At 35.3% G+C, this 14,652-nt stretch overlaps 1 protein-coding gene and 1 non-coding gene across 3 annotated transcripts in view; both read left to right on the top strand.

The window, feature by feature from the left end:
- LOC103106137 (leucine-rich repeat-containing protein 37B-like) overlaps positions 1–14,652 on the top strand; it is a 76,005-nt gene that overhangs the window by 10,176 nt on the left and 51,177 nt on the right. Inside the window, exons 4-7 of one of the 2 annotated variants that reach the window (XM_007482497.3) lie at positions 2,313–2,384; positions 3,534–3,614; positions 10,405–10,476; positions 11,395–11,469. In XM_007482497.3, the coding sequence (XP_007482559.2) occupies positions 2,313–2,384; positions 3,534–3,614; positions 10,405–10,476; positions 11,395–11,469 (300 nt within the window). The remainder of the gene's footprint in view (positions 1–2,312; positions 2,385–3,533; positions 3,615–10,404; positions 10,477–11,394; positions 11,470–14,652) is intronic. The other variant, XM_016430571.2, reaches the window with a different exon arrangement.
- On the top strand, positions 6,440–6,541 carry LOC130457676 (U6 spliceosomal RNA). The gene has a single exon (XR_008916968.1). It is a non-coding gene; the product is annotated as a U6 spliceosomal RNA (small nuclear RNA).

Here is a 14,652-nt window from a genome sequence, read left to right as displayed (position 1 = left end):
ACTTGTTGGCCATGTTGTAACTCTTTTTCTAGTATAAATTAGAGTTGTGAATTGATCCAACCATTCTGGAAAGCAATTTGGAATGATGCCCAAAGGACTTTAAAAGAATGCATGCACTTTGATCCAGTAATACCACTAATAGGTCTGTACCCCAAAGAGATAATAAAAAAGGGTTGTACAAAAATATTCATAACTGCGCTCTTTGTGGTGGCAAAAATAGGAAAATGAGGGAGTGTCCCTCGATTGGGGAATAGCTGAACAAATTGTGGTATATGATGGTGATGGGAATACTATTGTGCTATAAGGAATGATGAACAGGATGATTTCAGAAAGAGCTGGAAAGACCTATGTGAACTGATGCAGAGAGAAATAAGCAGAACCAGGAGAACATTATAAATAGAAACAGAAACATTGTGGAACAATCAAATGTAATAGCAATGCAATGATCCAGGACAGCTGAAAAAGAATGCTATCCACATCAAGAGAAAGAATTGTGGGAGTAGAAACTGTATCCGTGAAAATGTGGTTTGCCAAGACTGTGAATTGCCAAAACTGTAAAGGTTTCAGACAAACTATAAAGATAATTTTTAGTGTCTTGATTTAAAATCTAAAATTAAGTGGTCTTCATGGGAAAATTCCGAAACATGAAAATACCCAAGTCAGCTGGGTTTTATGGAGATTTTAATTAATACAAATGAAGGAATTAAGGGAAGGAGAGAGAGAGAGAGAGAGAGAGAGAGAGAGAGAGAAAATAGTAGAAAGGGCCTAGGCCAGAGCCTAAGGGAGAGCGAGTCAGTCTTTATCATTCACCACAAGATCGTCTTCAAGCAAGCTCCAAACCTCCGAACTCCAACTCCAACTAACTTCCAATCCAAAAAACTCCCAACTCCAACTAACTTCCAATCCAAAAAACTCCAACTCCAACTACTAACTCCAACCCCAACTACTAACTCCATCCCCTCAAATTCAATAAGTCCCTTCCTTTTAAAGAAATTTTCTCTTATGTCACCTCCCCTAAATTTTCATGTCTACCAATCACAGTAGATGCTTTTTCCCAGGACTGCCCATTCTTAGTTCACATCTTCTTTTGTTCTCACCTTCTCTGGTTAAATAAAATCTACTGAGTACTTCACACCTCTTTTGTTAAGCTTGCCCTTTGTAAGTTGCTTGACCTTTTAGTGATTAGTTTAACCTTTATAGGTACTTAGCATCCTTTTGTATTAGATCTAAAAACAGACCTAGCTTAAGGTCCTAGCTTTAATATAAGGTATGAGTTGGGGATTTTTCATTGTTCAATCAGGAGTTTACAACTTTATCTTCCCCTTAGGTACTGTCTGAGTAGGGTGGAGTAATTTTTTTAAAGTTCTCAATACATTCCTGATCAAGTACCTCCATTATTAAAAATTGGGAATAGCTTAATCAAATCTTCTGAAGTAGAGTCTGAGTAGTTTTAAGATTCACAAAATCCAAAAGAAAACACATCATTTATCACTTGTTTACATGAGTATATGATTTGGGGTTTTGGTTTTAAAAGACTGATTACTCTGTTACAAAAAGGAATATTATAGAAATAGGTATCAAGTGGTAACATTTGCACCACACAGTGGAATTGCTTGTCAGCTCTGGGAGTAGGGAGGGAAGAGGAGAAGGAGAGAAAATGAAGCATGTGACCATGGAAAAATATTTTATAAATAAATTATTTTTTTTTAATTTTTAATTAAGTATAGCTTAGACTAGATGGCTACAGAGCTCCATTCCAAATTTGAAATTCTGTGATTCTGTCTGAAAAATACTTATCATTAGTTGGAAAGGTAATTTTTTTTCACTTTATTTCTCCTGATAATCACCTACACATATGGAACTAGACAAAAGAGAAATTGATGAAACAATAATTTGATGGGTTGTCTTTAAAGGCAAAAAAATATTTGCATAATTGGATAAAAATTCTTAAGCTCCTATAATTTAATAACTCCTAGATACCTTAAGACATTATTTGGTTCATTCCCCTGGCTTCATGCAATCACCATCCTAATCAGTTACTTTAACCTTTGTTTATAAATCTTGTAGTTGATGATATCCAAAGAGATAAAAATAGGAGAGGAAAGGGGGTCAAAATTAGAAGTCCTGGAAGATAAAACTCATAATTGTAAAATTATTGAATGGAAATTACTTATTGACCGGCAAGATATTTTAAACAATATGATACATTCATTTAAATTAGATATCCAATAGAAATAATTAGCCAATTGAAATAGTAACTTAATCATTGCTATTAAATGAGCTTGAATTTGTTTTCTTTTTAATTTTTATAGGGATTTATCCAGTAACAAAATCAGCATTATTGAGAGTGGTACATTTGAATCAATACCTTTTTTGCAGTTTTTGTGAGTTACAAATATTTTTTTTTGTTTTATATTGAACATGTTTCCACAAAATATGGTTCTAGAATCCTTGATATTCATTTTAAAAAAATAAGTAGGGGCATCTAGGTGGCACAGTGCAAGGCTTGGAATCAGGAGGACCTGGGTTTCAAATCTGTCCTCAAGACACTTCATAGCTATGTGACCCTGGGTAAGTCACTTAACTCCAATTGCTTAGCTCTTGCCATTCTTTTGTCTTAGAACTGATCCTAAGAAGATAAGGCTGGGGGTGGGGGTGGGTGATGAGAAAGGGGAAGAGAGAGAGAGTTAGTTAGTTTTGATAGTGGAAAGCTAGAAGACTATTGAAGAATTTATAGTAAAAATGAATAGCAATAGACTGGAGAAATTACTATAGAAAAACAAAGATTGATTTATCAAAAATTAATTAGTGCTTTCATTCATTCAACAAGCACTTTTTAAATGCCTGCTGTGTACCAGGCACTATAGTAAGGCCTGGGGATAATTCAAAGACAAAAATGAAATTGTCCTTCCTCCAAGGAGTTTACATTCAATTGCAAAGAAAGAGTATGAACGTAAGTAAATGCAAAATACATACAAATATATTTTCCACAGTGGGGAGAATACTGAAGAGGTTAGGATAAGACTCTCTAGTGCTGCTACTTGAACTAATTCTTCAAGGTAGCAGGGACTTCTATCTGGCAGAGGAAGACATTCATTGCAGAGATGCAGGAGCGCTCACTCTGTGTCTAACACTAAAGTATGTGTGTGACTATGAAATACACATCATATTTTTAGAACTGGAAGTGCTTTAAGGGTTCATCCAGCCTAGCCCATCCCTCCCTCTATTTCAGAGGTAAGAAAATGTGGTCCCAAAGAGGCTGTCTTCTATATCGGGCATCTTGAGAGTATAAAATGAATTTATCAAGGAAGTAAAATAACTTGCCCCATTTACATATCTAGTTAGTTATAGAGTTTAGATTATTATAAGCAGGTAATGTCTTATACAGTAGCACATACCTAGTAGGTGCTAATTAGTTATTAATTGACTAAATTAATGTTATAGAATAGTAAGTAAATGTATTATATTTACATGAAAATTAGGACTCTAATAAATGTGCTAAAAGAAGATATTTATGTTTCTTTTTTTAATAGAAACCTCAGTTGCAATTTACTCAAAAACCTCCGTTATGGAACATTTCAAACCTGGCATGGAATGCAGTTTCTGCAAAGCGTGTAAGTGTAATAAAATAAATATGCAAAATTATTTGCTAGCTGTTGCATATTCATTGCTAGCTATGTCTTAGTTCTAAACAAGAACCCTGGGAGGTAGACTTTCATGATGTACATTTTACAGATGAGGAAACTAAGGTACAAAGAGGCTAATAGACTTGCCCAAATCATAAATTTAATTCTCCAATTAGTATAAAACATTAGTTCCTACCCTACCTTAGCTTAGGATAAGCCTTTGGAATTGATGAACCAATCTTTGCATGCTGGTAACAGCGTTGTAGTAATGATGAAATTTGCTTTTTTTGAAACAAGCTTGTGACATTTTAGGAGTATGACTTCTGACTACAATCAGTTGGGTTAGAAGGAACTTTGAGTGGGCTTCAGAGAATCAGAACATTTTGCACATGGCATATTTTTACATCTCATCATCTGGCCCAATGCTAAATACATAGCTTTTTGTATATAAATATTCTTGCAAAATACAAAGTTTGCTTAGTATCATGAAATGCTTGACTGAAATGATGGCCCCATGCTGAACCCTCTTAATCAGCTATTGAGATTCTGGCACACAACAAAGAAAAAGGAGTTCCTAAATTCCTGAAAAAACCTACATGATGTCCATGGATTATATTTCTCTGCTGTTGAGAGACTATATCTTCTGCATACTCTACCAATAAGCCAGCAACACTAATGTCTTAAAGATTTGCCAAACCGTTACTCAATATCTCAGATGATTATGAGTTTATAATGAGAGTTTATTTGTAATATCTTCACAGGAGTTATTTGATAAGAGAAAATATAAAAGCTAGGGAAAAATTGAGGAATTATACTCAATAAATACAAAGTAACAGGAGGGGACCCTAATATATATTGATTGTCTCTGCCTTCACCTCATAACGAATTTCTGAAATGGAAAAAAGTCAAATTTGTCATGCTGCAATGGCAAGGGTTAGGATTAGCATGGGTGGAGAGAAACAAATCTTGATGCTTAGACCTTTTTCCATTGGTCTAAAGAAAGCTAAATCCCTAGCTGATATACAGATAACTGCAAAAGATTAATAAAATCTTTAAAAATAAAATTTGGACAGAGCTTTAGCTTGTAGTCAGAAATTTACCTCAGATGGTTCCACTTACCGTAGTGAAATTAGAGGGTTTTGTTATATCTTTTTCTGCAGATAAACTTCCAAAGGATGCTATATTGAGCCTAGGTCTATGTAAATAGTTCTCCATCTGATGGATACCAATTGAGGCTAAATTTTTTGGAGAGGTTAGCTGTATGAGAGATTTTCTCGAAAGGTAAAAGAATATGATCTTCCTGGGGCAACTTAGGTAGCACAGTAGATAAAATACCAGATCTGGAGTTGGGAGGACATGGGTTCAAATAATTACCTCAGGCACTTCCTAGCTGTGGGACCTTGAGCAAGTCATTTAGCCCCAATTGCCCAGGCCTTACCATTTTTCTGTCTTAGAATTGATACTATGAAGAAAAGAATTTTTTAAAAAATGATCTTCCCAATATCTAAAACTGGCAATAATCAGGCATCAAGTAATTATTATCCAATAAGCATCCTGAATGTATTACCTGGCATGAATGAATCAAATATGTGCCAAGTATATGCAGAGTGTCTCAAAAGCCATAGTACAGTTTTAAGCTTTCATAGCTTAGTTAATTAGTAAAATTCTGTTCTTTTTCATGATAGCAATAATCATCTATCTTTCCATTAAAGTCAGGACTGAACTACAATATGGAAAACCTGTAGTAGTTGTTATTCCTTAATACTGAGTATACTTTTCTCCTGGCTTTAAAATGCTTCTCCTCCATTAACCTACACAGGCCCAGACTGATGGCTTATCTTTGAAGTTTTAGTTAGTGTAATGGTTCTTACAAAAGTGATCTTCATGATCATAAAAGCAAATATAATATTTGAAAAGTTAGGTAGACATGATAACTACTTGCTTTTATAGGATACTTTGTAATTCTCAAAGTCTTTTCACATTATTTAATCCTGAAGATAAATCTCTGTGAAGTATATGGTATAGATAATATTTTCCCAATTTTTCTGATGAAGAAATTAAAGCTCGGAAAAATTAAGGAGCAACCTGGAGTTAATATAGGTCAGAGCTGGGCTCCAACCCATTCTTTCTCATTTTGTGTTGTGTGTTGTTTTGTTTTGTTTTTTCCAGTACCCTACCTTGTCTTGCAAACAACCAGGTTCCATGCTGGTCTTCTGTGGCACCCTAATCCCTGAGCGTTGAAAATGAGAAAAAAAATCAAAACATTGTCCTTTAATTCTTTGCATCTTTTTTTTAAGATTTCTGACAGTTGGGGCCACTTTGAGAAAGTGATCATTAAGATTCATTGATCTCTTCTTTTCCTCCTAGTTCTCTGACAATGATATAAATGGTGGTGGTAGTGGTGGTGGTGGTGGTGGTGGTGATGGTGGTGGTGGTGGTGGTGTGTGTGAGTGACAAGAGAGTGAGAGAGAATGAGAGAGAGGGAGGAGAGAAAGGGAGGGGAGAGAGAGAGAGAGAGAGAGAGAGAGAGAGAGAGAGAGAGAGACAGGGACAGATAAGGACACTTGCAGACTTCCTCAAAATACACAGACAATAAAAGATAGTCTCTTAGTTTTGGGTAGTAACTACTATTCTAGAAGCCTGAGGTTTTTGTGACTGCCTCTTACCCTTGGTCTGCCTTCAGGCATCACCTAAAAGATTCCCTTTTTCCCTTCTTCGATATGATTTCCTGGCAACAGGCTGGTAGGTCTACTGCTGTTTTTCCAGCAGTTCATAACTATGCTATGATATACTAAATAAAGTATTTTTATTCAGTGCTTACTTTGGCAGCACATATATTAAAATTAGAATGAAACAGAGAAGATTAGCATGGTCCCTGTCCAAGGATGACATGCAAATTCCTGTTCCATTTTTTTTTAAATTGTGTTTGTAGAGTGAAAGTTTTAAAACATTTCTCAACACTTTATGCCACCTTTCTTATTTAATATTGCTTAAAGCTCTGTCTCTAGAATCTAGATTAAGACAAACAGTTCATTTTACAAAGCCACTAAGCAGATATCAAATGATTATAATTATCTTTTGCTGCATTCATTTTGATATTCCAACCCCAGGCCAATCTACCTGGTATCAGTTTCTTCTTGGACAGTAGTAGGAACACATAAGGGTTAAAAACTTTCAAAGTAATGTGACCACTTTTTGTTATGTAATGGAATCCTGGCAGCTTCTGCAAATATACACTAAAATATGAACATTACAAATGAATGACTGAGGTCTAGTCTATCCCTTGATATGACTTAAATACCTCATTTTATTTCATCTAATGTCTTGGAAGCCTCAGTGTTGCCAATACCTGGTGGTTGATTATTCCATGTAATTAAAATCTGGTAATATGTATTCTTTCTCAGTTGCACTTCATTCTTTCAAAAGTCTTTAGTCTTTTATGGTCTTTCCCTTGACCTCCACAATAATATTAGTTTTTAGTCTTAGTTTTATCAGTCAGAGTAATGGACTTGATGGTCTTTCTGAGTCTGTGATAACTCTACACACTATTTAAGATGAATGTATAACTGGGCCACAAAAATTAGTCAAAAAGTTTTAACACAAAGCTTTGCAAGCCATTTCCCATGCAGCTTCTCTACATATTCCTTTGTTTGGCCACAAGCATTCCAGCTTTTTTGTAAGCTTTCCTTTACTTTTATGTTATTTGGATACTTAAGAGTTGGTTCTTGGCTGGGAACAAGGGCTCCTGGAGAAGATTTTAGTACAATCACAAGGAGCCCAGAGCTATTAAAATTCAAAGCCATATGAACATTGTACATTCCATTCAATGGTCAATGGAGCTATATTATCACCATTTCAAAAAGAGCCAATTAATTTGTTTTAACAAGAAGGCTTCTTTGCCAAGGTTTGATGCAGGGAATTGATTAAAATGTAGGATAATCATTTCAGATTCAGTAAACTCTTTTCCTGAGAAAGGGCTTATACAATGCAATCATTTCTTAGAATGTTCTCTTGTATCAAAAAGCCCTACATGAGAAGTTGTGTTCCTATGTACCTTTGTAGATAAATAAAAGGAAAAGTTTAATTTCTTCTAATACTTTTGGGTATACTTGATCTATGATCTTGAGATCATTCTGTCTCTTTCTTTGACCACCTGTCTCCAATTTTTCCTGCCCCCTAAGATCCTAGTATAGATAGTTTTGGAGTTTGTCCTATTTAAAATTTATTTTTCACTACCTGCTTTGAACATTTTTTCAGCTGAAGCTGTCAGGATTTCAATATATGCAGGACAGTGGTGACATGCTTCAGTCCTCGATTCTTTTCTGTCTCCTCAGTTAATAGAGAGGAAACGTAGCCCATCTGTCTGGACCTGTGTAGAAGGATTTGGAGAAAAAAAAAATAGCAGGTAAGAAATGTTCCCTTATTTTGTGAGCTGCCTCACTTAACTACCTTCATATTATGTAGAAAAAAGACATAAAGAAAAATCAGTTGTCCAAGGCTAAAGCAACAACAACTTAAAATAATTTAGGAGAAAATTTCCTTTGTGTCTGGATTAAAATGAATGACACATGCCAATCTCACAAAGATACAGTTGAGGTATAGTAGAAAGAGCATGGAATTGGTACTTTCAACTGTGTGACTTGGCTAAGTCCCCTAACTTCTTTAGATCTCAGTTTCCTCATCAGTAAAATGAGGAGGTCAGTAGTCTCTAAAATTCTTTCCAGCTCCAAGAGTCTGTTATGCTGTGATGTTAAGACCTCCCTGGACTTTGGTTTCCTCATCTGTAAAATGAGGGTGTTGGACTAAATGGTCCCTAAGGTCCCTTTAAGTCTATGATCCTATATCATTATAAAGTGGGAGCAGGTAAGAAGGAAGAATGTACTGATAGGATAGGGTAGGCAGAAAATGAAGTCCTACGAAGGGTGGTGGTTTTGGACTTAATCGGGTGTGAAGAACAGCAAAAAGACCTTGAAGACTGGGATAGAACTGGTTATGAGGGAGGACTAAGAAGATAAGGAAACTGGCTAACTACCCCTTGCATATAAGCCAAAGGCAGTCTCAAAGGACTTGCTGCCAGTAAAAGCTAGTACCTAGGGTAGAGTTTAGAGCAGAAATTTCTTAGGCAAATATGTGGCAAGATAATGCTTTTCCCTAAAGTAACATAACAAAATCAAGAATCCAGACAGTAATATGAGAAACTAAAGTCCTTGTATTTACATCTCTGGATGATTATGCCTAGAAAAGGTATAGTAGGAGGATAGAAACATTACAAGACAGCATTCTCCCTCTTTCTCCCCCATAATATGCTCTAACTTTGAGGCAAGACTTCCTCAAAATACACAGACAATAAAAGATAGTCTCTTAGTTTGGGGTAATACCTAGTTTCCCAATTTACAAAGCTAAATTTTCAAATGATTAATTAGCATTCTATATGCTTATAGGACTGCAGTAATCCTTCTTAATCTATAAATGACCAGGATAAGGATTTGAGAATGGAAAATAATTGTGGGAAGGAAAATGAAGTTAGCAAATGAAATAAGTTACACTATATCCCAAATAAATGGGTGAAAGACTATATGGAAAAGGGGAATTTTGAATTATAGTATTCTCAGAATTAAGGTTACCACCTAAACCCCATTGCTATGACTTCTTCCAGAAAGGCATTTATAACAGTTTTATCTCTTGAATAGCTCAGAGGCAGGTTCCTTTTGTTTGTTTGTTTGTTGGGGGGGGGGGGGGAGAAACTGTAGCAGTCTTTAAGGAACAGCTTATGCCCTCCTGTAGTTAATCAAAGGATAATAGTAAAAAAAAATTTAAATAAAATAAAAAGAAATGCATTTTTATCTTCTGAAGGGAGAAAAAAAAAGTATATTTCTTGCTGGATTACCCAGCAAATGTATTTTCCCAGTTTAGCAGCTGGAGCTCATTCTCAACTTTTTTTATTCCCTTCAGTTTCTTGGCTATAAAATTCCCCAGCTAGAGATTCTGAGCCCCATGCACCAACCTCTTAGGAATAATGAACAAAGACAATCCTAGTGTCTTCTGGTTCAAGTGTCTTTTCTTTGGACTAACCTTTCTAGTTACTGGACACTGGGTCTCTGTTGATTATCAAATTCTAACTCATAAATATTCCCTAAACCTCCTGATTTTACTCTCCAAAGCCTAACAGTCCTTGATTATTATCTGTGTAAGGGCTATTTGTCAAAAAATACTGAGTCATTGACTTTAGTTTTTCCTTTTTTTATTTTTTTTTTATTTTGGGATTTAGGAGTCCCCAGGTTTTCAACCCCAAACCTCTTCCATTTTCCAAGGTAGATTAGTGGGAAAGGAAAAGTCACAGAAAACAAAAGTAATCCTGACAGTTATTGGTATGAGTTTCTTCTACCAGTGGCCTTTCCACTTGAAAAATCTTACTTGAAAAATCTGAAAAGGTTTTGAGTTTACCCTTATATAATTTTCTACAACCTATTTTTTCTGTATGGCATAGACTTTCTAGCATCCATCGCCTTCATAGCCTTTACTCATTCTCCCCATCCTTCACTATCCTCCTCTTTTCTTCATTTTCTCTTTTATTTCTCTTCCACATCTCTAAAGACTAGCATGGCTCCTGCAAACAAAAGGCATGTTGAAAAAAGCAACATGACATTTCTAGTAAGTATAGCACATTCTAATTCAGGCAGCTATGGTAGTTGTACTCCTCCTTCCCCAGATGCGCCTAATTAATCTAAAATTGCATTAATATTATTGAATTGTTCATTTTAATTTCATTTTTTTTCAGAATTCTCAGTCACAATCCTTTGTCAGCCATCGAAGATACTTTTTTTTTCCATCTGTCATCTTTGAAATATTTGTAAGTATTGAATAGGACATGAGTCACCTTTGCCTTGGATTTATTATTCTTTGCATTATAAAAGCACCAAAACTAATTTATTGTATATAGGGTTTTTAAAAGTAAAAACCCATTTAAATTTTAACTAGGCATTCAATAATGCTCTTATTAAGGATATTATAGTTAAAGAATGGCTTTTAGGGGGAAAACAGCTATCAGTCACCATTCATTTATTAGGCACCTGCTGTCTGCCAGGCAGTATGCTAGTCACTGTAGATACAAAGGTCAAAGTGAATTAGTTTCTGCTTTCAAGGAGTATGTATAACAAGGAAGACAACCTATAGGTAAATACAGAACAGATGCAAATAGATATAAGGGGTGCGGTAGAAGGATTGGAGAAGAGGGACACTAGCTGCTGAGCCCCATGGGCCCCATATAATCTTAAGGAGTTGAGGATGGCCCCGAGGTTGTAAACTTCGGCAACTGGAAGTATGGTCATGAAGAAAGCAGTATTAAAGTATTGAAGAATTCAGAGAGACATGGAAAGGAAATCAAGTGGATGGAGAAATTGTCATTATAAAGGGGGGATGTTTAGATTCTAAAAGTAATACCACTCATCATCAGAAAGAGGGAAATGATAGAGAATAAGAAATTTGAGGCATTTGCAGCTTACTTTTAAGTATATCCAGGCTCTTAATATACAATTTCAAGGTGAAGGGGCTCAAATATTTATAAATTTTTAAAATGAAAATCATTTTAGTTATTCTTTTTCTCTTCAGCATAACCATATTTAGGAATATCTTTTACAGAAAATAAATTCTTAAAGCTGCTGGTTTTATGAGTATTATCAGCAATTGAGACAATAACATTTTCTGAAGTATCTTGTTCGAAAAGTACAGAATTTCTATATGTGTGTTCATTGTTTTGTTTTTCTTTTAGGGATATAGGTAGAACAGAGGTACCACTTTTGGCCATCAAGAATATCCTGGAGATGGCCTTCAGGTTACAAACACTGTAAGTATTCTGTAAATCTTTAGTTTCAGTTAGGAATTTTTAAAAAATATTTCATTAGGACCCTATTATGATATAGCTTATTTTTTTCCTTTTTTTAATTTGAATTACTTTATTTAGTCAATTTAGAACATTATTCCTTGGTTACAATATTTATATTATTTCCCTCCCTCCCCTCCACTCACCCTTCCCCCAGCCCATGCACAATTTCATTGGGAATTGCTTGTGTCCTTGATCAGAACCTATTTCCATGTTGTTGATGTTTGCACTAGGATGTTCATTTAGAGTCTACATCCCCAACCATATCCCTTCAACCCATATATTCAAGCAGTTGTTTTTCTTCAGTGTTTTTACTCCCACAGTGTTTCCTCTGAATGTGGATAGTAGTTTTTCTTATAGATTCCTTCTAGTTGTTCAGGATCACTGCATTGCCACTAATGGAGAAGTCCATTACATTTGATTATACCACAGTTTATCAGTCTCTGGTAATACTGTTTTCCTGATTCTGCTCCTCTCACTCTGTATCAATTCCTGGAAGTTGTTCCAGTCCCCATGGAATTCCTCCAGTTTGTTATTCCTTTTAGCACAATAGAATTCCATCACCAACACATACCACAATTTGTTCAGCCATTCTGTTACAGACAAAAGAGTGGTTGCCATAAACTGTGACCACGAAAATGTGGGTTCAAGACTGTGAATTGCCCAAACTAAAGATAATTTTTAGTGTCTTGATTTTATATCAAAAATAAGTGGTCACCATGGGAAAAAATCGCAAATATGAAAATACCCAAGTCAGCTGGGTTTTATGGAGATTTTAATTAATATAAATGAAGGAATTAAAGAAAGGGAAAGAGACAGAGTAAGAGGAAATAATAGGAAGGCTAGGGCCTAGGCTTTTCTTTTAAGAGAGAAAACTAAATCAGTCTTTAATCACTCACCACAAGATTGTCCCAAGCAAAACTCTAGTGTTCAGAGAGACCCTCCAGTTCAGCTCCTGAGCTCAACTGATCCAAACTCCCTCCTGAACTGGTTCAGACAGCTCCTTTTAAAGAGAATGTTCTCCTATGTCACCTCCCCTAAATTTTCACATCTACCAATCACAGTAGACGTTTTCCAAAGGACTGATCATTCTTAATTCACATCTTGTTATCACCTTCTCTGGGCAGACTAAAACTTCTGAATAATTCACATCTCTTTGCTAAGCTTGCCCTTTTAGTGATTAATAACCTTCATAGGTACTTAGCACCCTTTTGTATTAGATCTAAAAATAGACCTAGCTTAATGGCTTTTGCCTTACTATAAGTATGGGTTGGGGACTTTTTCATTGTTCTGTAAGGAGTTTTACAACTTTATCTTCCCCTTAAGGTACGCCTAAATATGGATGGAGTAAGGTTAAGTTCTCAATACATTCCTAATCAAGTATCTCCATTGTTTAAATGGGGAATAACCTTAACCTTAACCTTAAGGTAATGTTCCAAGGTAGAGTTGAGAATTTTTAAGACTCACAATTCCCCAATTGAAGGGCATCCCCTCATTTTCCAATTTTTTGCTACCACAAAGAGCACAGCTATGAATATTCTTGTACATGTATTTTTCCTTATTATCTCTTTGGGGTACAAACCCAGCAGTGCTATGGCTGGATCAAAGAGCAGATAGTCTTTTAGGACCATTTGGGCATAGTTCCAGATTGTCCTCCAGAATGGTTGGATCAATTCCCAACTCCACCAGCAATGCATTAATGTCCCAACTTTGCCACACCCTCTCCAGCATTCATTACTTTCCTTTGCTGTCATGTTAGCCAATCTGCTAGGTGTGAGGTGATACCTCAGAGTTGTTTTGATTTGCATTTCTCTGATTATAAGAGATTTAGAACACTTTTTCATGTGCTTTTTAATAGTTTTGATTTCTTTAACTGAAAATCGCCTATTCTTGTCCCTTGCCCATTTATCAATTGGAGATTGGCTTGATTTTTTGTACAATTGGTTTAGTTCTTTATACATTTGAGTAATTAGAACTTTGTCAGAGGTTTTTGTAATGAAGATTGTTTCCCAACTTGTTGCTTCCCTTCTAATTTTGAATGCATTAGTTTTGTTTGTACAAAACCTTTTTAATTTGATGTAATCAAAATTATTGATTTTACATTTTGTGATTTTTTTCTAGCTCTTGCTTGGTTTTAAAGTTTTTCCTTTCCCATAGATCTGACAAGTATACTATTCTGTGTTCTCCTAATTTGCTTATAGTATCCTTCTTTGTATTCAGATCATTCACCCATTCTGAGTTTATCTTGGTGTAAGGTATGAGATATTGATCCAAACCTAATCTCTCCCATACTGTCTTCCAATTTTCCCAGCAGTTTTTATCAAATAGTGGGTTTTGGTCCCCAAAACTGGGATCTTTAGGCTTATCATAGACTGTCTTGCTGAGGTCATTTACCCCAAGTCTTTTCCACTGATCCTCCTTTCTGTCTCTTAGCCAATACCAGATTGTTTTGATGACCACTGCTTTATAGTATAGTTTGAGATCTGGGACTGCAAGTCCTCCTTCCTTTGCATTTTTTTTCATGATTTCCTTGGATATCCTTGATCTTTTGTTCTTCCAAATGAACTTTGTTATTTTTTTTCTAATTCAGTAAAAACATTTTTTGGTAGTTCAATGGGTATGGCACTAAATAAGTAAATTAATTTGGGTAGGATTGTCATTTTTATTATGTTAGCTCGTCCCACCCATGAGCAATCAATGTTTTTCCAATTGTTTAGATCTAGTTTTAATTGTGTGGAGAGTGTTTTGTAGTTGTGTTCATATAGTTCCTGTGTTTGTCTCAGCAGATAGATTCGTATTTTACATTGTCTAGGGTGATTCTAAATGGAATTTCTCTTTCTAATTCTTGCTGCTAATATGGGTTGGAGATATATAGAAATGCTGATGACTTATGCGCATTTATTTTGTATCCTGCAATTTTGCTAAAGTTGTTGATTATTTTGACTAGCTTTTTTGTTGATTCTCTAGGATTCTTTAAGTAGACCATCATATCATCCACAAAGAGTGATAGCTTGGTCTCCTCATTGCCAATTTTAATACCTTCAATTTCTTTTACTTTTCTAATTGCTACTGCTAGTGTTTCTAGTACGACGTTAAATAATAGAGGTGATAATGGGCATCCTTGTTTCACTGCTGATCTTATTGGGA

The sequence above is a fragment of the Monodelphis domestica genome, chromosome 2 (assembly GCF_027887165.1).
Source record: "Monodelphis domestica isolate mMonDom1 chromosome 2, mMonDom1.pri, whole genome shotgun sequence".
Taxonomy (NCBI): Eukaryota; Metazoa; Chordata; class Mammalia; order Didelphimorphia; family Didelphidae; genus Monodelphis; species Monodelphis domestica.
The sequence above is the reverse complement of the archived record's forward strand: the minus strand, read 5'-3'. Positions and strand labels throughout refer to the sequence as shown.